At 46.6% G+C, this 20968-nt stretch overlaps 1 protein-coding gene across 1 annotated transcript in view; it reads right to left on the bottom strand.

The window, feature by feature from the left end:
* The window catches only part of LOC133555738 (adhesion G protein-coupled receptor E2-like), a 50942-nt gene that overhangs the window by 22768 nt on the left and 7206 nt on the right, over positions 1–20968 (bottom strand). The window contains exons 2-8 of the mRNA XM_061905049.1: positions 19824–19907; positions 11959–12098; positions 11754–11925; positions 6313–6459; positions 1795–1911; positions 1676–1719; positions 1503–1607 (exon numbers count right to left, since the gene is read on the bottom strand). Coding sequence (XP_061761033.1) covers positions 1503–1607; positions 1676–1719; positions 1795–1911; positions 6313–6459; positions 11754–11925; positions 11959–12098; positions 19824–19907 — 809 coding nt within the window. The remainder of the gene's footprint in view (positions 1–1502; positions 1608–1675; positions 1720–1794; positions 1912–6312; positions 6460–11753; positions 11926–11958; positions 12099–19823; positions 19908–20968) is intronic.

Raw genomic sequence — 20968 nt, 5'->3', positions numbered from 1 at the left:
TGCTACGCACCCTGCTATCCACGCCCTTTGTTTCGGTCACAGCAAGTGTTTTTGTTTTAGTGGTTTATAGTTCTGCCACAGTTTATAGTTTGTCGTGTTTCATGCCATCGAGCAGGTGTTTTGTTTTCCCGTTTGTATTTTTGTAGCAAAGTTTTGTACCTCTTTGTGAGCGCCCTTAGTTCGTTTATTTTTGTATTTAGTGGTCAAATAAACAACCATGTACTTCCACTCTCGTCTGGCTCGTCCCGTATCCTCTCTGCATCGAAGAAGTAAAAATAACCACAGTCCAGGCTTGACAGCTTTGCCCTCTGGATCAGCTCCTTCTTCACCATCCACTCTTCACTCACTCGTGAACTAGACTCCTAGGTACTAGAACTCTTCCACTTGGGGCAGGGTCTCCTCCCCAACCCGGAGATGGCACTCCACCCTTTCCCGGGCAAGAACCTTGGACTCGACGGAATACTGGAAAGTGATTCCCTTGTCTTACTGGGCGACTTCAACGCTACAGTGAAACCTGGAGAGGCGTGATTGGGAAGAACGGCCGCCCGGATCTGAACCCGAGTGGTGTTTTGTTATTGGACTTTTGTGCTGGTCCCAGATTGTTCATAACAAACACCACGTTCCAACAAAAGGGTGTCCATATGTGCACTCGGCACCAGGACGCCTTAGGCCGCAGTTCCATGATCGACTTTGTAGTTAGGAGCTTTCTACCTTGGGCTGGACACTTTACCCACCTTCTCCCAGTGCCGCCCACACTGCTTTAAAAATGTAACTTAAATATTGGATTTCACCATGCAAAGCGCTTTGAGTCACTAGAGAAAGGCGCTATATAAATTCACTTCTTTGTTACCTAGATGCCGGGGCTCCAGTACTCTGGAATGCCCTCCCGGTAACAATTCAAGATGCCACCTCAGTAGAAGCATTTAAGTCTCACCTTAAAACTCATTTGTATACTCCAGCCTTTAAATAGACTCCCTTTTTAGACCAGTTGATCTGCCGTTTGTTTTCTTTTTCTCCTATGTCCCACTCTATCTTGTGGAGGTGGTCTGGTCCGATCCGGTGGCCATGTACTGCTCGCCTGTGTATCGGCTGGGGACATCTCTGCGCTGCTGATCCGCCTCCGCTTGGGATGGTTTCCTGCTGGCTCCGCTGTGAACGGGACTCTCGCTGCTGTGTCGGATCCGCTTTGGACTGGACTCTCGCGACTGTGTTGGATCCATTGTGGATTGAACTTTCACAGTATCATGTTAGACCCGCTCGACATCCATTGCTTTCCTCCTCTCCAAGGTTCTCATAGTCATCATTGTCACCGACGTCCCACTGGGTGTGAGTTTTTCCTTGCCCTTATGTGGGCCTACCGAGGATGTGGTAGTGGTTTGTGCAGCCCTTTGAGACACGAGTGATTTAGGGCTATATAAGTAAACATTGATTGATTAGCATTTCAGCATTCCACGGAATTTCCTAGCATATTCTCCTTTTAACAAAGTTCAAAACATAAATACCGAGATTAGCTCCTCTCCATCCAAGACTTTGGGGTCTCCGCTCCCTGTAAGGTTCACACAGCTTCTCTCCAGCTGCATCATCAGATCACGAGCGATGGGAAGGTTCTAGAAGGGAATGGGTTCAAAGGTAAAGGAAATAAGACCTACGTTGTTTGTCTCCTGTGTGGCTTTACCTCTTTCAGATCTTCAGTGTCCTTGAACGCATCGCAGTTTAATGCTGAGGAAAGATGATTTTCTTATTTGGAGATGACAATCCATGCTGCTTGCTGCTGATATTCAGTGTTTTACATACCCGTGCAAGGAGCAGCTTCCTTGCCGTAGTTGCTGGACCCTGCATGGCATGCACAGAAGTGGCCCGTGGCTCCGATGTGGCAGCTTCCTTCTCCGCAGTTAATTGTCGGACATATTTCTAACAAGAAGAGGACACAGATCACTGCAGGGATTTATCAAACTCTAATCATATTTATTTAATCAAGCAGCCCATTTTTTAGCTTCTATGAATGAAGCAAATGATGCAAACAGTCCATCGCTCTAACGCTTGCCCCTTTTCGGGGTAACAGGGGTGGCTGGAGCCTATCCCAGCCGCGGTGTATACCCTGGACAGTTCACCACTTCATCGCAATCACGAGGACCAGTTTAGTGCCCATCCATCCATTTTCTACCACTTATTCCCACACTCGAACCCGCTTCCCTCCTGCAACGTAGTCTCACAGTCCCTCGCTCAAGCTGAGCTCAGCACGCCCACGCAGCGACACACACATGCAGACAATCAGCAATCTGCACACCTGGGATTGATAAGCGTGAGCTGGATAATGGATCCATGCGGGAACTTGGTTTAACTCTTTGTATACCGTAAGCCTTATGCTCTCTCTCGCGCTGCGCTTTTACCCACTGTGTGTTCTGACGTCCTTGTTGTTCTCCCGCAGTGTCTTCCCGAGCATCCGCCTTTGTCATCTCCCGTTGTTTCCCCCGTGGTTTTGGATTACCTTCCTTGAGCCTCGACCCACGCCTGGACACAGACTCTTGACGCCTCTTTCTCGCCCTGGATCTTCTGCCTGCCCCATGGACTGCCTTTCCTGCCTTGTTCCTTCTCCTCGTTTCAAGATTTAGTAAGACTTTACAGCTAATTATTCCACTAAACACCCTTTCTGGATATTAGTTCACACTCCATTTCCGTAGTTATTATTATTATTATTATTATCGTTTGATTATTATATATATTGTAATATATATAATAAAATGGGACTTCACGGTGGCAGAGGGGTTAGTGCGTCTGCCTCACAATACGAAGGTCCTGAGTAGTCCCGGGTTCAATCCCGGGCTAGGGATCTTTCTGTGTGGAGTTTGCATGTCCCAATGCGTGGGTTCCCTCCGGGTACTCCGGCTTCCTCCCACCTCCAAAGACATGCACCTGGGGATAGGCCCCTCCCACTTCCAAAGACATGCACCTGGGGATAGGCCCCTCCCACCTCCAAAGACATGCACCTGGGGATAGGCCCCTCCCACCTCCAAAGACATGCACCTGGGGATAGGCCCCTCCCACCTCCAAAGACATGCACCTGGGGATAGGCCCCTCCCACCTCCAAAGACATACACCTGGGGATAGGTTGATTGGCAACACTAAATGGTCCCTAGTGTGTGAATGTTGTCTATCTGTGTTGGCCCTGTGATGAGGTGGCGACTTGTCCAGGGTGTACCCCGCCCTCTGCCCGATTGTAGCTGAGATAGGCACCAGCGCCCCCCGTGACCCCAAAGGGAATAAGCGGTATTGAATGGATGGATGGATATAATAATATATACATAGAGCTAGACTTGCCCTGGTGTCTTTGTCGTCATCTCCCCTCTGTAACCCAGGGGTAGGGAACCTATGGCTCTAGAGCCAGATGTGGCTCTTTTGATGACTGCATCTGGCTCTCGGATAAATCTGAACTGACATTGCTTAACACGATAAGTAATGAATATTTCCACTTGTAATCACAGTGTTAAATGTTCAAAAAATAAAACATTTTCATGCATTTTTAATCCATCCATCCGTTTTCTACCGCACCTGTTCAAGAAGTTGCGTTAATGGTAAGAAGTTATTTATTTATTATTGGTTAGTGTGGGGCTTGCCCACCTGGGGGTTCTTCAGACCCCCAAGCACTGACATGAGAGCCTGTTTCAGGGTTACATTATTGTTTTATTTTTCAATAAGTTTCCAGCAATAGTATTTCCAGCCCCAACCCAGTCTCTCCTCCTGGCTGTTGCTTATAACAGAGCGACAGGTGATTAGAAAACAAGGCCCAGGTGGGCCATCTACGCGCCTGTCGCTGCAGGCCCGCAGACCACACCCCCTCCACAGTTAGCTTCAGAATAACAATGTTATTATATAGAATAAGAGAACTATTATACTCTAGAAATGTTGGTCTTACTTAAAAATGCACGTGTTTAGTTGTGTTCAGTGTTGAAAAAAAATATTATATGGCTCTTATCAATCAATCAATCAATGTTTATTTATATAGCCCCAAATCACAAATGTCTCAAAGGACTGCACAAATCATTACGACTACAACATCCTCGGAAGAACCCACAAAAGGGCAAGGAAAACTCACACCCAGTGGGCAGGGAGAATTCACACCCAGTGGGACGCCAGCGACAATGCTGACTATGAGAAACCTTGGAGAGGACCTCAGATGTGGGCAACCCCCCCCCCTCTAGGGGACCGAAAGCAATGGATGTCGAGCGGGTCTAACATGATACTGTGAAAGTTCAATCCATAGTGGCTCCAAGACAGCAGTGAGAGTCCCGTCCACAGGAAACCATCTCAAGCGGATCAGCAGCGTAGAGATGTCCCCAACCGATACAGGCGAGCGGTCCATCCTGGGTCCCGACGAGCGGTCCATCCTGGGTCTCGACTCTGGACAGTCAGTACTTCATCCATGGTCATCGGACCGGACCCCCTCCACAAGGGAGGGGGGGACAAAGGAGAAAGAAAAGAAGCGGCAGATCAACTGGTCTAAAAAGGAGGTCTATTTAAAGGCTAGAGTATACAGATGAGTTTTAAGATGAGACTTAAATGCTTCTACTTCTATTTCTTATGGAAATATATTATAAAATATTTGGCTTTTTGACTCTCTCAGCCAAAAAGGTTCCCGACCCCTGCTTTAACCCATAACAATATTGTCCTTAATGCCACAAGGGGTAGAAAAGTGAATTACAACTAAGTACCACGGCGGCCAATGCGGACTACAGCTGAAAAAAATAGATATATTACATTCTATTGGACGCTCACGGGCCCAACACTGGGCCCCGGCCCTATGGTTAAGAAACACATCCCTTGGCAAAGAACCACGCCCACTACTTCAGCGTTATGGTGAGTTGAGTTTTCATGCCAATTTGTTTGCTGTTTTGGGGCGGTTTAGCTCGATTGGTAGAGCGGCCGTGCCAGCAACTTGAGGGTTGCAGGTTCGATTCCCGTTTCCGCCATCCTAGTCACTGCCGTTGTGTCCTTGGGCAAGACACTTTACCCACCTGCTCCCAGTGCCACCCACACTGCTTTAAATGTAACTTAGATATTGGGTTTCACTATGTAAAGCGCTTTGAGTCACTAGAGAAAAAGCGCTACATAAATATAATTCACTTCACTTCACTTAAAAGTAAAATGAAGGGAATTATATTTATATAGCACTTTTCTCTAGTGACTCAAAGCACTTTTACATAGTGAAACCCAATATCTAAGTTACATTTAGTTGGGGCGGTTTAGCTCGGTTTGGTAGAGTGACCTGGCCAGCAACTTGAGGGTTGCAGGTTCGATTCCCGCTTCTGCCAACCTAGTCACTGCCGTTGTGTCCTTGGGCAAGACACTTTACCCACCTGCTCCCAGTGCCACCCACACTGGTTTAAATGTAACTTAGATATTGGGTTTCACTATGTAAAGCGCTTTGAGTCACTAGAGAAAAGCGCTACATAAATATAATTCAATTCACTTCACTTAAAAGTAAAATGAAGGGAATTATATTTATATAGCACTTTTCTCTAGTGACTCAAAGCACTTTTACATAGTGAAACCCAATATCTAAGTTACATTTAGTTGGGGCGGTTTAGCTCGGTTTGGTAGAGTGACCTGGCCAGCAACTTGAGGGTTGCAGGTTCGATTCCCGCTTCCGCCAACCTAGTCACTGCCGTTGTGTCCTTGGGCAAGACACTTTACCCACCTGCTCCCAGTGCCACCCACACTGCTTTAAATGTAACTTAGATATTGGGTTTCACTATGTAAAGCGCTTTGAGTCACTAGAGAAAAGCGCTACATAAATATAATTCACTTCACTTCACTTAAAAGTAAAATGAAGGGAATTATATTTATATAGCACTTTTCTCTAGTGACTCAAAGCACTTTTACATAGTGAAACCCAATATCTAAGTTACATTTAGTTGGGGCGGTTTAGCTCGGTTTGGTAGAGTGACCTGGCCAGCAACTTGAGGGTTGCAGGTTCGATTCCCGCTTCTGCCAACCTAGTCACTGCCGTTGTGTCCTTGGGCAAGACACTTTACCCACCTGCTCCCAGTGCCACCCACACTGGTTAGAATGTAACTTAGATATTGGGTTTCACTATGTAATGCGCTTTAAGTCACTAGAGAAAAGCGCTATATAAATATAATTCACTTCACTTCACTTTTATCTGCCAAACGTGGAAAGCACGTCCGTGAAAATAACGCATACATTAAGCCGGATGATAGAAAAAAGGTTGGGGACCAACTGATTTAAAACATTTATATCACGCAGTAGAGGTGAATAAAGTTGAATAGAATGATGCAATATGGGGTTTCAAACCTTCACACGGCTCTTCATTGGAAGTCAAGTTGAGTCCGCCTGACTTGTTTGCAAAACCCAGCTTGCAGACGCACTCGTAGCTGCCGTCTGTGTTGATGCACGTCGCATTACTTCCACAAATATTTTCCTCCAGACACTCATCCGCATCTGCAAATACACAAATAACAATCAAGTCAACGTTTACTCTGCATGCTGGCGTGCAAACCCCGTTTCCATAGGAGTTGGGAAATTGTGTTAGATGTAAATATAAACAGAATACAATGATTTTTAAATCCTTTTCAAGCCATATTCAGTTGAATATGCTACAAAGACAACATATTTGATGTTCAAACTGTAAATAATCATTACTTTTAGAATTTGATGCCAGCAAAACGTGACAAAGAAGTTGGGAAAGGCGACAATAAATACTGATAAAGTTGAGGAATGCTCATCAAACACTTATATTGAACATCCCTCAGGTGTGCAGGATAATTGGGAACAGGTGGGTGCCATGATTGGGGATAAAAGCAGCTTCCATGAAATGCTAAGTAGTTCACAAACAAGGATGGGGCGAGGTACACCCCTTTGTAAAGAAATTGTCGAACAGTTTTAGAACAAGATTTTACCATCTACGGTCCGAATCTGGAGAAATCACTGCACGTAAGCGATGATATTATGGACCGTTGATCCCTCAGGCGGCACTGCATCAAAAACAGACGTCAGTGTGTAAAGGATATCACCACATGGGCTCAGGAACACTTCATCAAACCACTGTCGGTAACTACAAATGGTTGCTACATCCGTAAGTGCAAGTTAAAACCCTACTATGCAAAGCGAAAGCCATTCATCAACAACACCCAGGAACGCCGCTGGCTTCGCTGGGCCCGAGCTCATCTAAGATGGACTGATGTAAAGTGGAAAAGTGTTCTGCGGTCTGACGAGTCCACATTTCAAATTATGTTTGGAAACTGTGGACGTGGTGTCCTCCAGGACAAAGAGGGAAATAACCATCCGGATTGTTATAGGCGCAAAGTTGAAAAGCCAGCATGTGTGATGGTATGGGGGTGTATTAGTGCCCAAGGCATGGGTAACTTACACATCTGTGAAGGCACCATTAATGCTGAAAGGTACATACAGGTTTTGGAGCAACATATGTTGTCATCCAAGCAACGTTATCATGGACGCCCCTGCTTATTTCAGCAAGACAATGCCAAGCCACGTGTTACAACAGCGTGGCTTCCCATGGAAAATGTGTGGCGCATTATGAAGCGTAAAATACGACAGCGGAGACCCCGGACTGTTGAAGGACTGAAGCTCTACATAAAACAAGAATGGGAAAGAATTCCACTTTCAAAGCTTCAACAATTAGTTTCCTCAGTTCCCAAACGTTTATTGAGTGTTGTTAAAAGAAAAGGTGATGTAACACAGTGGTGAACATGCCCTTTCCCAACTACGTTGGCACCTGTTGCAGCCATGAAATTCTAAGTTAATTATTATTTGCAAAGAAAAAGAAAGTTTATGAGTTTGAACATCAAATATGTTGTCTTTGTAGCATATTCAACTGAATATGGGTTGAAAAGGATTTGCAAATCATTGTATTCTGTTTATATTTACATCTAACACAATTTCCCAACTCATATGGAAACAAGGTTTGTACCATAAATCAGTTCAAATACTGATTGCAAAGAAAGCTAAGGAAAAACTAACTGGAAAACTTAGCATTGAACCAAGAATCAAAGAATGCACCAATGACAGGGTCGCATGTTAATGAACGGGTCGTTTCCCCAAGATGCAGATGGACCTCTGGAGGCAGCGGGCAGGTAAAACAATGATTTATTTACCGTAAAACAGTTAAAATACAGAGAAACATGCCAATTGCACGGGAAGCTAAGGTAGTAGCTAACGGGAAAACTTAGCTTTGAACCAAGAATCAAAATGTTCACCAATGGCGGGGTCCCAAGACGGAATTCCGAAAGCAGAGTGCAGGTAAGACAATGATTTATTTACCATAAATCAGTCCAAATACCGACTGCACAGGAAGCTAAGGAAGAAGCTAACAGGAAAACTTAGCATTGAACCAGGAACCAAAGAGTGCACCAATGACGGGGTCCCAAGAAGGAATTCGGGAGGCAGCATGCAGGCAGGACTATGATTTATTTACCATGAATCAGTGAAAATACCGAAAAACATGCCAATTGCACAGGAAGCTAAGGAAGTAGCTAACGGGAAAACTTAGCTTTGAACCAAGAATCAAAATGTTCACCAATGGCGGGGTCCCAAGACGGAATTCCGAAAGCAGAGTGCAGGCAGGACGATGATTTATTTACCATAAATCAGTCCAAATACCGATTGCGCGGGAAGCTAAGGAAGAAGCTAACGGGAAAACTTAGCATTGAACCAGGAACCAAAGAGTGCACCAATGACGGGGTCCCAAGAAGGAATTTGGGAGGCAGCCTGCAGGTAAGACAATGATTTATTTACCATAAATCAGTCCAAATACCGATTGCACGGGAAGCTAAGGAAGAAGCTAACAGGAAAACTTAGCATTGAACCAGGAACCAAAGAGTGCACCAATGACGGGGTCCCAAGAAGGAATTTGGGAGGCAGCCTGCAGGTAAGACAATGATTTATTTACCATAAATCAGTCCAAATACCGATTGCACGGGAAGCTAAGGAAGAAGCTAACAGGAAAACTTAGCATTGAACCAGGAACCAAAGAGTGCACCAATGACGGGGTCCCAAGAAGGAATTCGGGAGGCAGCATGCAGGCAGGACTATGATTTATTTACCATGAATCAGTGAAAATACCGAAAAGCATGCCAATTGCACGGGAAGCTAAGGAAGTAGCTAACGGGAAAACTTAGCTTCGAACCAAGAATCAAAATGTTCACCAATGGCGGGGTCCCAAGACGGAATTCCGAAAGCAGAGTGCAGGTCGGACGATGATTTATTTACCATAAATCAGTCCAAATACCGATTGCACGGGAAGCTAAGGAAGAAGCTAACAGGAAAACTTAGCATTGAACCAGGAACCAAAGAGTGCACCAATGACGGGGTCCCAAGAAGGAATTCGGGAGGCAGCATGCAGGCAGGACTATGATTTATTTACCATGAATCAGTGAAAATACCGAAAAGCATGCCAATTGCACGGGAAGCTAAGGAAGTAGCTAACGGGAAAACTTAGCTTTGAACCAAGAATCAAAATGTTCACCAATGGCGGGGTCCCAAGACGGAATTCCGAAAGCAGAGTGCAGGTAGGACGATGATTTATTTACCATAAATCAGTCCAAATACCGATTGCACGGGAAGCTAAGGAAGAAGCTAACAGGAAAACTTAGCATTGAACCAGGAAGCAAAGAGTGCACCAATGACGGGGTCCCAAGAAGGAATTGGGGAGGCAGCATGCAGGCAGGACTATGATTTATTTACCATGAATCAGTGAAAATACCGAAAAACATGCCAATTGCACGGGAAGCTAAGGAAGTAGCTAACGGGAAAACTTAGCTTCGAACCAAGAATCAAAATGTTCACCAATGGCGGGGTCCCAAGACGGAATTCCGAAAGCAGAGTGCAGGTCGGACGATGATTTATTTACCATAAATCAGTCCAAATACCGATTGCACGGGAAGCTAAGGAAGAAGCTAACAGGAAAACTTAGCATTGAACCAGGAACCAAAGAGTGCACCAATGACGGGGTCCCAAGAAGGAATTTGGAAGGCAGCATGCAGGCAGGACTATGATTTATTTACCATGAATCAGTGAAAATACCGGAAAACATGCCAATTGCACGGGAAGCTAAGGAAGTAGCTAACGGGAAAACTTAGCTTCGAACCAAGAATCAAAATGTTCACCAATGGCGGGGTCCCAAGACGGAATTCCGAAAGCAGAGTGCAGGCAGGACTATGATTTATTTACCATAAATCAGTCCAAATACCGATTGCACGGGAAGCTAAGGAAGAAGCTAACAGGAAAACTTAGCATTGAACCAGGAACCAAAGAGTGCACCAATGACGGGGTCCCAAGAAGGAATTCGGGAGGCAGCATGCAGGCAGGACTATGATTTATTTACCATGAATCAGTGAAAATACCGAAAAGCATGCCAATTGCACGGGAAGCTAAGGAAGTAGCTAACGGGAAAACTTAGCTTCGAACCAAGAATCAAAATGTTCACCAATGGCGGGGTCCCGAGATGGAATTCCGAAAGCAGAGTGCAGGTAGGACAATGATCTATTTACCATAAATCAGTCCAAATACCGATTGCGCGGGAAGCTAAGGAAGAAGCTAACAGGAAAACTAGCATTGAACCAGGAACCAAAGAGTGCACCAATGACGGGGTCCCAAGAAGGAATTCGGAAGGCAGCATGCAGGCAGGACTATGATTTATTTACCATGAATCAGTGAAAATACCGAAAAACATGCCAATTGCACGGGAAGCTAAGGAAGTAGCTAACGGGAAAACTTAGCTTTGAACCAAGAATCAAAATGTTCACCAATGGCGGGGTCCCAAGACGGAATCCGAAAGCAGAGTGCAGGTCGGACGATGATTTATTTACCATAAATCAGTCCAAATACCGATTGCACGGGAAGCTAAGGAAGAAGCTAACAGGAAAACTTAGCATTGAACCAGGAACCAAAGAGTGCACCAATGACGGGGTCCCAAGAAGGAATTCGGGAGGCAGCATGCAGGCAGGACTATGATTTATTTACCATGAATCAGTGAAAATACCGAAAAGCATGCCAATTGCACGGGAAGCTAAGGAAATAGCTAACGGGAAAACTTAGCTTCAAACCAAGAATCAAAATGTTCACCAATGGCGGGGTCCCAAGACGGAATTCCGAAGCAGAGTGCAGGTCGGACGATGATTTATTTACCATAAATCAGTCCAAATACCGATTGTGCGGGAAGCTAAGGAAGAAGCTAACAGGAAAACTTAGCATTGAACCAGGAACCAAAGAGTGCACCAATGACGGGGTCCCAAGAAGGAATTTGGGAGGCAGCCTGCAGGCAGGACTATGATTTATTTACCATGAATCAGTGAAACTATCGAAAAGCATGCCAATTGCACGGGAAGCTAAGGAAGTAGCTAACGGGAAAACTTAGCATTGAACCAGGAATCAAAGAGTGTATCAACGTAACTTGTTGGATGAGCAAACTAGGTTGTGTGTGGCAAAAAGCAGGAATAAATAGCTCTCTGATTAGTGCCCGGAGCAGGTGAGCGCCCCAAACACTGATCAGAGGCAGGTGGAAATAATCAGCACCCATGGCAACCAGTAAAACACAAAAACCAGGGCAGCTGGAACAGAACTAAGGGAGTCTTTAACTAAACAAAACGGCGCCATGTGGTGTGTTATTCTGGAATCTAACGCACAGGCAACATAAGGAAAGTTCATGACTGCTCAGCTTTGTGTGCAACAGTTCAGTTCCCATTTTTTATCACACATGCAATGTTGCTGCTTCTTACCGTCACAGTCAGAACCATCTTGGCGCCCACCTGGACCGGCACCATAGCCCTCAAGGCACACACATTGGTAGCTTCCAATGCTGTTGAGACATGTGGTGTGTGGTCCACAGAGGTCTTGGGGGCCCCAACATTCATTGATGTCTGGGGAAAAACAACAAAAACCGATGAAAATCTAAGAACTTGTGTCCTTACACTCAAATCATACCTTGACACATAAACTTCCTTCTTGCAGGCTTTGGAAACCTTCTCGACACTTGCAGTAAAAGCTGCCAAAGGTGTCGATACACTCTGCGTTCTCTCCACATGGTCCAGAAATGTCCCCATCATACGTGCAGTAGTCGTAATCTTTGAGGCAGAAATGACAAAAAATAAGAATACACATTGGACCGGATCCAAAAAAACTCATCCAGCCATCCTTCTTTTTCCGTTTGTCCGAAGTCGGGTCACAGGTCTAAGCAGGGAAGCCCAGACTTCCCTCTCCCAGCCACTTGGTCTAGCTCAATGGTTCCCAAACTTTTGCAGGCTGGCGCCCCCTTGGCTCCCCAGTGAATTCCCCCCCCCCCCCCCCCCCCCCCCCCCGTTTTATTGTGGCGGTCCGTTCCCTGTACGATCAGTGCCAGAGCTTGGTTCGCATTGCCGGCAGTAAGTCGAACACATTTCCAGTGAGGGTTGGACTCGCCAAGGCTGTCCTTTGTCACCGATTCTGTTCATAACTTTTATGGACAGAATTTCTAGCGCAGTCAAGGCGTTGAGGGGTTCCGGTTTGGTGACCGCAGGATTAGGTCTCTGCTTTTTGCAGATGATGTGGTCCTGATGGCTTCATCTGACCGGGATCTTCAGCTCTCGCTGGATCGGTTCGCAGCCGAGTGTGAAGCGACCGGAATGAGAATCAGCACCTCCAAGTCCGAGTCCATGGTTCTCGCCCGGAAAAGGGTGGAGTGCCATCTCTGGGTTGGGGAGGAGACCCTGCCCCAAGTGGAGGAGTTCAAGTACCTAGGAGTCTTGTTCACGAGTGAGGGAAGAGTGGATGGTGAGATCGACAGGCGGATTGGTGCGGCGTCTTCAGTAATGCGGACGTTGTACCGATCCGTTGTGGTGAAGAAGGAGCTGAGCTGGAAGGCAAAGCTCTCAATTTACCGGTCGATCTACGTTCCCATCCTCACCTATGGTCATGAGCTTTGGGTCATGACCGAAAGGATAAGATCACGGGTACAAGCGGCCGAAATGAGTTTCCTCCGCCGGGTGGCGGGGCTCTCCCTTAGAGATAGGGTGAGAAGCTCTGCCATCCGGGAGGAACTCAAAGTAAAGCCGCTGCTCCTCCACATGGAGAGGAGCCAGATGAGGTGGTTCGGGCATCTGGTCAGGATGCCACCCGAACGCCTCCCTAGGGAGGTGTTTAGGGCACGTCCAACCGGTAGGAGGCCAAGGGGAAGACCCAGGACACGTTGGGAAGACTATGTCTCCCGGCTGGCCTGGGAACGCCTCGGGATCCCCGGGAAGAGCTAGACGAAGTGGCTGGGGAGAGGGAAGTCTGGGTTTCCCTGCTTAGGCTGTTGCCCCGCGACCCGACCTCGGATAAGCGGAAGATGATGGATGGATGGGTTGAACACAAATGTGTATTTCACAAATAAAACCCAATTTAGTAAACCAATTTATTTTTTAGCAGTTTTAACTGTTTCAGCAACATAGTAAATAAACATTCCACCAGTAACCTTCATTGTCTCACACTTATATTAATGGGATGGATGTGCTTGGTGCAGGGACATAAGCTTCTCAACATCAGGCTGGAACTCACTAAGAAGAAGTCGTAGATCCCCGCGGTCAGTAATTTTCAGTCGGTTTCTTTGCTTGGAAAGAAGCAAGGCGACTGCACTGAAGCCCCGTTCTACTAAATATGATGTTGGCGTGTGGTAACCGGACCCTGATGCGTCGTCCACTGACTCGTCCTGCTGCACGTGTTGTGTACAAATCGTCAAACAAACGTTCGAACTTCTGACTTCGACTTCGGACTGCCGCCCCCCCTACCGCCCCCTTCTTCCTCACCACCCCCCCAGATCTTTCCACCGCTCCCCAGGGGGGCGGTACCCCGCCCACTTTGGGAACCACTGGTCTAGCTCTTCCCGGGGGATCCTGAGGCGTTCCCGGGCTAGCCGGGAGACATAGTCTCCCCAACGTGTCCTGGGTCTTCCCCGTGGCCTCCTACCGGTCGGACGTGCCTGAATCACTTCCCTACGAAGGTGTTCGGGTGGCATCCTGACCAGATGCCCGAACCACCTCATCTGGCTCCTCTTGATGTGAAGGAGCAGCGGCTTTACTTTGAGTTCCTCCCGGATGGCAGAGCTTCTCACCCTATCTCTAAGGGAGAGACCCAAACTCATTTGGGCCGCTTGTACCCGTGATCTTTTCCTTTCGGTCACAACCCAAAGCTCATGACCATGGGTGAGGATGGGAACGTAGATCGACCGGTAAATTGAGAGCTTTGCCTTCCGGCTCAGCTCCTTCTCCGCCACAACGGATCGATACAACGTCCGCATTACTGAAGACGCCGCACCGATCCGCCTGTCGATCTCACCATCCACTCTTCCCCCACTCGTGTACAAGACTCCGAGGTACTTGAACTCCTCCACTTGGGGCAGGGTCTCCTCCCCAACCCGGAGATGGCACTCCATCCTTTTTACGGGCGAGAACCTGTCCTTTCGGTCATAGCCCAAAGTTCTTGACCATAGGTGAGGATGGGAACGTAGATGGACCGGTAAATTGAGAGCTTTGCCTTGACCCGTTTTTCCTTCGGTCAACGCCCCCAGATTGTTTGATGACACATAACTGGTTTTAAATCAATCAGAGACAGAGGTTACTCATTTTGATATTTTATAACCAAAGCGCCTTGGGAGATCAATCTAGATACAACATTTCAAAGCTCGGTTCAAATTGATCTAATCCTAAAATGGCAGTTTCTCCCTTCTCTCTCACTCTCACCCTCCCCTCTTTTCTCCTCTCTACCTTGGACAGTTGCGATAACAGATTGTTATGGCTTCATTCACACATTCCAAATTCAAGGTCTACGTAAAAGGCTACACTTTAGCTGTTCTAAAATCTGACTAGGAAATAAAAAGACAACCACATCCAACAGAACTTAGATCGACCGGTACATTGAGAGCTTTGCCTTCCGGCTCAGCTCCTTCTTCGCCACAAACGGATCGATACAACGTCCGCATTACTGAAGACGCCGCACCGATCCGCCTGTCAATCTCACCATCCACTCTTCCCTCACTCGTGAACAAGACTCCGAGGTACTTGAACTCCTCCACTTGGGGCAGGGTCTCCTCCCCAACCCGGAGATGGCACTCCACCCTTTTACGGGCGAGAAACCTTGTCCTTTCGGTCATTGCCCAAAGTTCTTGACCATAGGTGAGGATGGGAACGTAGATGGACCGGTAAATTGAGAGCTTTGCCTTGACCCGTTTTTCCTTCGGTCAACACCCCCAGATTGTTTGATGACACATAAGCTGGTTTTAAATCAATCAGAGACAGAGGTTACTCATTTTGATATTTTATAACCAAAGCGCCTTGGGAGATCAATCTAGATACAACATTTCAAAGCTCGGTCCAAATTGATCTAATCCTAAAATGGCAGTTTCTCCCTTCTCTCTCACTCTCACCCTCCCCTCTTCTTCTCCTCCCTACCTTGGACAGTTGCGATAACAGATTGTTATGGCTTCATTCCCACATTCCAAATTCAAGGTTTACGTAAAAGGCTACACTTTATCTGTTCTAAAATCTGACTAGGAAATAAAAAGACAACCACATCCAACAGAACTTAGATCGACCGGTACATTGAGAGCTTTGCCTTCCGGCTCAGCTCCTTCTTCACCACAACGGATCGATACAGCATCCGCATTACTGAAGACGCCGCACCGATCCGCCTGTCAATCTCACCATCCACTCTTCCCTCACTCGCGAACAAGACTCCGAGGTACTTGAACTCCTCCACTTGGGGCAGGATCTCCTCCCCAACCCGGAGATGGCATTCCACCCTTTTACGGGCGAGAACCTTGTCCTTTCGGTCCATAGCCCAAAGTTCATGACCATAGGTGAGGATGGGAACGTAGATCGACCGGTAAATTGAGAGCTTTGCCTCCGGCTCAGCTCCTTCTTCACCACAACGGATCGATACAGCATCCGCATTACTGAAGACGCCGCACCGATCCGCCTGTCCATCTCACCATCCAGTCTTCCCCCACTCGTGAACAAGACTCCGAGGTACTTGAACTCCTCCACTTGGGGCAGGGTCTCCTCCCCAACCCGGAGATGGCACTCCACCCTTTTCCGGGCGAGAACCATGGACTCGGACTTGGAGGCGCTTGACACTCGGATGCGAACCGATCCAGTGAGAGCTGAAGATCCTGGCCGGATGGAGCCATCAGGACCACATCATCTGCAAAAAAGCAGAGACCTAATCCTGTGGCCACCAAACCGGATCCCCTCAACGCCTTGACTGCGCCTAAAAATTCTGTCGATAAAATTTATGAACAGAATCGGTGGCAAATGTTTAATTTATAAAATTGTGTGTACTATTAGTGATCGCCTGCGACTGCGTGTACAATTGATGAGTTTTTGGCGTGCATACCAGCTGTCACCATGGAGACACTCTTTTCCAAACTGTAGTTTTCCGTCATGCACAAATATCTTATGTACCTTCTTTTAGTTAGTTTAGTCTTTATTTAAAGGGACAATGCACCAGAGACATTACGCTCAAAGACACATATTATGTTCTGCACCAGATTAGAGCTAAATAGCTCATTTCCATCTGCAGTCCCTGGCTACATAAATTAAAGATATACAAAAACCTGCAATAAAATGATAACAATACAATTATACTATAGCATGCAATCAAATTAAGAAAAGTCATGAAATGCCCTTTTATGGACACCTCTCCTTTACATCATAACATATAGACAATGCATGCTCTAGTTCACATCTGTCATCAATAGTAAAAACAACCATGATTTTAACTCACACACCTCAGTTTACAACAAAATGTTCTCTTGCATAAATATATTACACATGAAGTTGACGTAGTGTCCACCTTATTGACCGTGTGAGCAACTTTGATTGCTCCAAAGCCACTTTTTAACTTCAATTGTGTCTGAAGAGTCATCTGTTGGACTTTTCAAGTTTGTTGTGAGGTCGTTCCATTCCTTTATTGCTGATTGTGCAAAAAGATGTTTTACATTTAGGTACGCTACACTGCCCCCTGGTGGAGGCTCGTGTGTTCCTAGTTGTCACAGCAGATTTAAACTGGACAAAGTGCTTAAGTGGCGCTGGTGCAGTGTTATTTAGGATTTTATGGGCTAATCTTTGAATGCTAACAAAATGTAACAATCTCTATACAGTATTTAAAGAACTAAACAGTGATCTTGGTGTTGTGGTTTTCAGTTTTCGTGGGTAGATATATAGATAGATAGATAGATCTTTATAGACAGATCTTTATAAATTCCTTCAGGAGAGAATTAAAATTCCAGTTGAGTTGAGATCAATTTAAAAAGTAAATAATGGGGGTATAAATGGAAACAAAATAGAAAAATATTACAATAAGAATAAAAATAAAAAGCAGCAATGGCTATACAAATGTAACAGTAAATTAAGAATATAACATTCTTTATTTATTTACTTGGTACACCCTGGACATCGCACGGGCCAACACACACGTTTGTGTGTGTGTGTATATATATATATATGTATATATATATATATATATATATATATATGTACCTTACTTCCTTGAATTGCCGCCGGGTATATAGTATGCACCTGCCTAGAATTACTGCCGGGTCAAACTTGTTTCGCAAAATATTTTGCATATGCCTAGAATTTCCCCCGGGTCAAACTCGTCACGTCACGAGTGACACGTCACCTGTCATCATTTTCAAAATGGAGGAGGTTGATTTTAAATATTTGAAATCGCATAAAGGGAAGAAGATTAAGAGCTATTCAGTAAGATTTAATTTCCAAGCTATTGAATATGCTAAAAAAAAACAGTAAGCAACTATGTTTTATTAATATACCGTAGCTGCGAGTGTCAAATATGAGTCGTTGAATGACCCCCGCCTCCTGGTGGTAGAGGGCGCTAGTGATCCTTCTTGCGACTACTCGGCTGCAGAAGAAGTGACAACAAGCAGCAAGAGTTGATTTTTTCCTCTCGCTTGCACTTTTAACATGGAGGATTACATATCTAAAATAAAACCGCTTTCTAAACTGGACTTTCAATCAAAGCAGGAGGTAATAAAGGAAGATCTCCATCGAGACAGAGAGACTTTTAAAACTGAAGAAAGATAAGGAAGACTTCTATAAACAAGTTATCGATGCTTTTGATCAGAAGGAGCTGCGCATGGACTTCATTTATAAGTAAAGGTAAGACCATAATAACGTTTTTTTAATTAAATGTGCTTTTCCTGATGGTATCCTTACATCACACTCAAATTTATAAGCGCAGGCCTAAATTTACCGCATGCCTTTGGTAAGCGCCGGAGTGAGAAGAGGTTTTAAATTAATTAGGAAATACATATATATCTTGTACCATATTTTTTGATACATTTGTTTTGCTCTCGGGCTTCACGGTGGCAGAGGGGTTAGTGCGTCTGTCTCACAATATGAAGGTCCTGCAGTCCTGGGTTCAATCCCAGGCTCGGGATCTTTCTGTGTGGAGTTTGCATGTTCTCCCCGTGAATGCGTGGGTTCCCTCCGGGTACTCCGGCTTCCTCCCACTTCCAAAGACATGCACCTGGGGATAGGCGCCTCCCACCTCCAAAGACATGCATCTGGGATAGGCCCCTCCCACCTCCAAAGACATGCACCTGGGGATAGGCCCCTCCCACCTCCAAAGACATGCATCTGGGGATAGGCCCCTCCCACCTCCAAAGACATGCACCTGGGGATAGGCCCCTCCCACCTCCAAAGACATGCATCTGGGGATAGGCCCCTCCCACCTCCAAAGACATGCACCTGGGGATAGGCCCCTCCCACTTCCAAAGACATGCACCTGGGGATAGGCCCCTCCCACCTCCAAAGACATGCATCTGGAGATAGGCCCCTCCCACCTCCAAAGACATGCATCTGGAGATAGGCCCCTCCCACCTCCAAAGACATGCACCTGGGGATAGGCCCCTCCCACCTCCAAACACATGCATCTGGGGATAGGCCCCTCCTACCTCCAAAGACATGCACCTGGGGATAGGCCCCTCCCACTTCCAAAGACATGCACCTGGGGATAGGCCCCTCCCACCTCCAAAGACATGCATCTGGAGATAGGCCCCTCCCACCTCCAAAGACATGCACCTGGGGATAGGCCCCTCCCACCTCCAAACACATGCATCTGGGGATAGGCCCCTCCTACCTCCAAAGACATGCACCTGGGGATAGGCCCCTCCCACTTCCAAAGACATGCACCTGGGGATAGGCCCCTCCCACCTCCAAAGACATGCATCTGGAGATAGGCCCCTCCCACCTCCAAAGACATGCACCTGGGGATAGGCCCCTCCCACCTCCAAAGACATGCATCTGGGGATAGGCCCCTCCCACCTCCAAAGACATGCACCTGGGGATAGGCCCCTCCCACCTCCAAATACATGCATCTGGGGGGATAGGCCCCTCCCACCTCCAAAGACATGCACCTGGGGATAGGCCCCTCCCACCTCCAAATACATGCATCTGGGGATAGGCCCCTCCCACCTCCAAAGACTTGCTGTTGATTGGCAACACTAAAATTGACTCTAGTGTGTGAATGTGAGTGTGAATGTTGTCTGTCTATCTGTGTTGGCCCTGCGATGAGGTGGCGACTTGTCCAGGGTGTACCCCGCCTTCCGCCCGATTGTAGCTGAGATAGGCGCCAGCGCCCCCCGTGACCCCGAAAGGGAATAAGCGGTTGAAAATGGATGGATGGATGTTTTGCTCTCAGTAAAAAAGTTTGCTATTTTTTGCAACAGCACCCTCTGCTGGATGTGGCAAAGCACTGCACGACTTCAATCAAAACCCCTTTGTGTGTGTTTGGTGAGTCCATCAAGACATTCTTACCAATGCATTCGCCATCCTCCATGATTAATCCTCTGGGACATTCGTCTTCTCCCACCTGCGCCGAGACGGACAGCAGGCACAGAGCTGGAAGGAAGAAGACGAGACACGGAAGTCAAGACGCCCGCAGTTCATCACCTTCCCTCGCACGCCGCGACATCTCTAAAAATGGTGCCCACGCTCCACCTCAATCACGCTGGGAAAAAGCATGTCAGCCGAGATGTCAAATGCCCTGGTGTTTTTTTTTTTCTCACCCTCGTTTCCTCAGATTGTTCGCCAACGCCGTGTGCGCCATCATTCATGAGGCGGCGTGGAACTTTTCCTCGGAAACACAGGCTGGTGTTGGAGGGAGTACAATACTACTCTGTGCTTGTCCGAATCACAGCAGATGGATGTAAAATATATGGAGGCAGGAAGAACGCGCCCACTCACGCCTTTTTCTCCATAAAAAAACAATTATTTTTTATGCATTCTAACTCGTAAATAAAATCTAGCAAGAGTCAGCTAACAATGGAGGTAATTGGAGACGCTTTATTACGCTTATACAGCACTCTAAAAAACATCCAAAAGCCCCCGTCATCATTTTGTATACACGCTGTAAGAATATATGTAATGCAGTACTATTCATATTTATATATTTATATTGATTTATTTATGAAAGAGAGGTTAACAAGTGCAAAGGATGTTTGACATTCCTTTCTTTCATGAAGACAAGATAAGTTGGTTTGATTTTGATGACTTGCATTGATTGGAATCAGACATTAGTGATGATAATCTCCACATTTGCAGCATCGCGTGGACATCGGGGGTGGTACCTCTGGATTGGCAGACCGGGGTGGTGGTTCCTCTCTTTAAGAAGGGGGACCGGAGGGTGTGTTCCAACTATCGTGGGATCACACTCCTCAGCCTTCCCGGTAAGGTTTATTCAGGTGTACTGGAGAGGAGGCTACGTCGGATAGTCGAACCTCGGATTCAGGAGGAACAGTGTGGTTTTCGTCCTGGTCGTGGAACTGTGGACCAGCTCTATACTCTCGGCAGGGTTCTTGAGGGTGCATGGGAGTTTGCCCAACCAGTCTACATGTGCTTTGTGGACTTGGAGAAGGCATTGGACCGTGTCCCTCGGGAAGTCCTGTGGGGAGTGCTCAGAG

The sequence above is a fragment of the Nerophis ophidion genome, linkage group LG07 (genome assembly GCF_033978795.1).
Source record: "Nerophis ophidion isolate RoL-2023_Sa linkage group LG07, RoL_Noph_v1.0, whole genome shotgun sequence".
NCBI lineage: Eukaryota > Metazoa > Chordata > Actinopteri > Syngnathiformes > Syngnathidae > Nerophis > Nerophis ophidion.
Note: the sequence above shows the minus strand (reverse complement) of the source record. Positions and strands in the feature narration are given on the sequence as shown.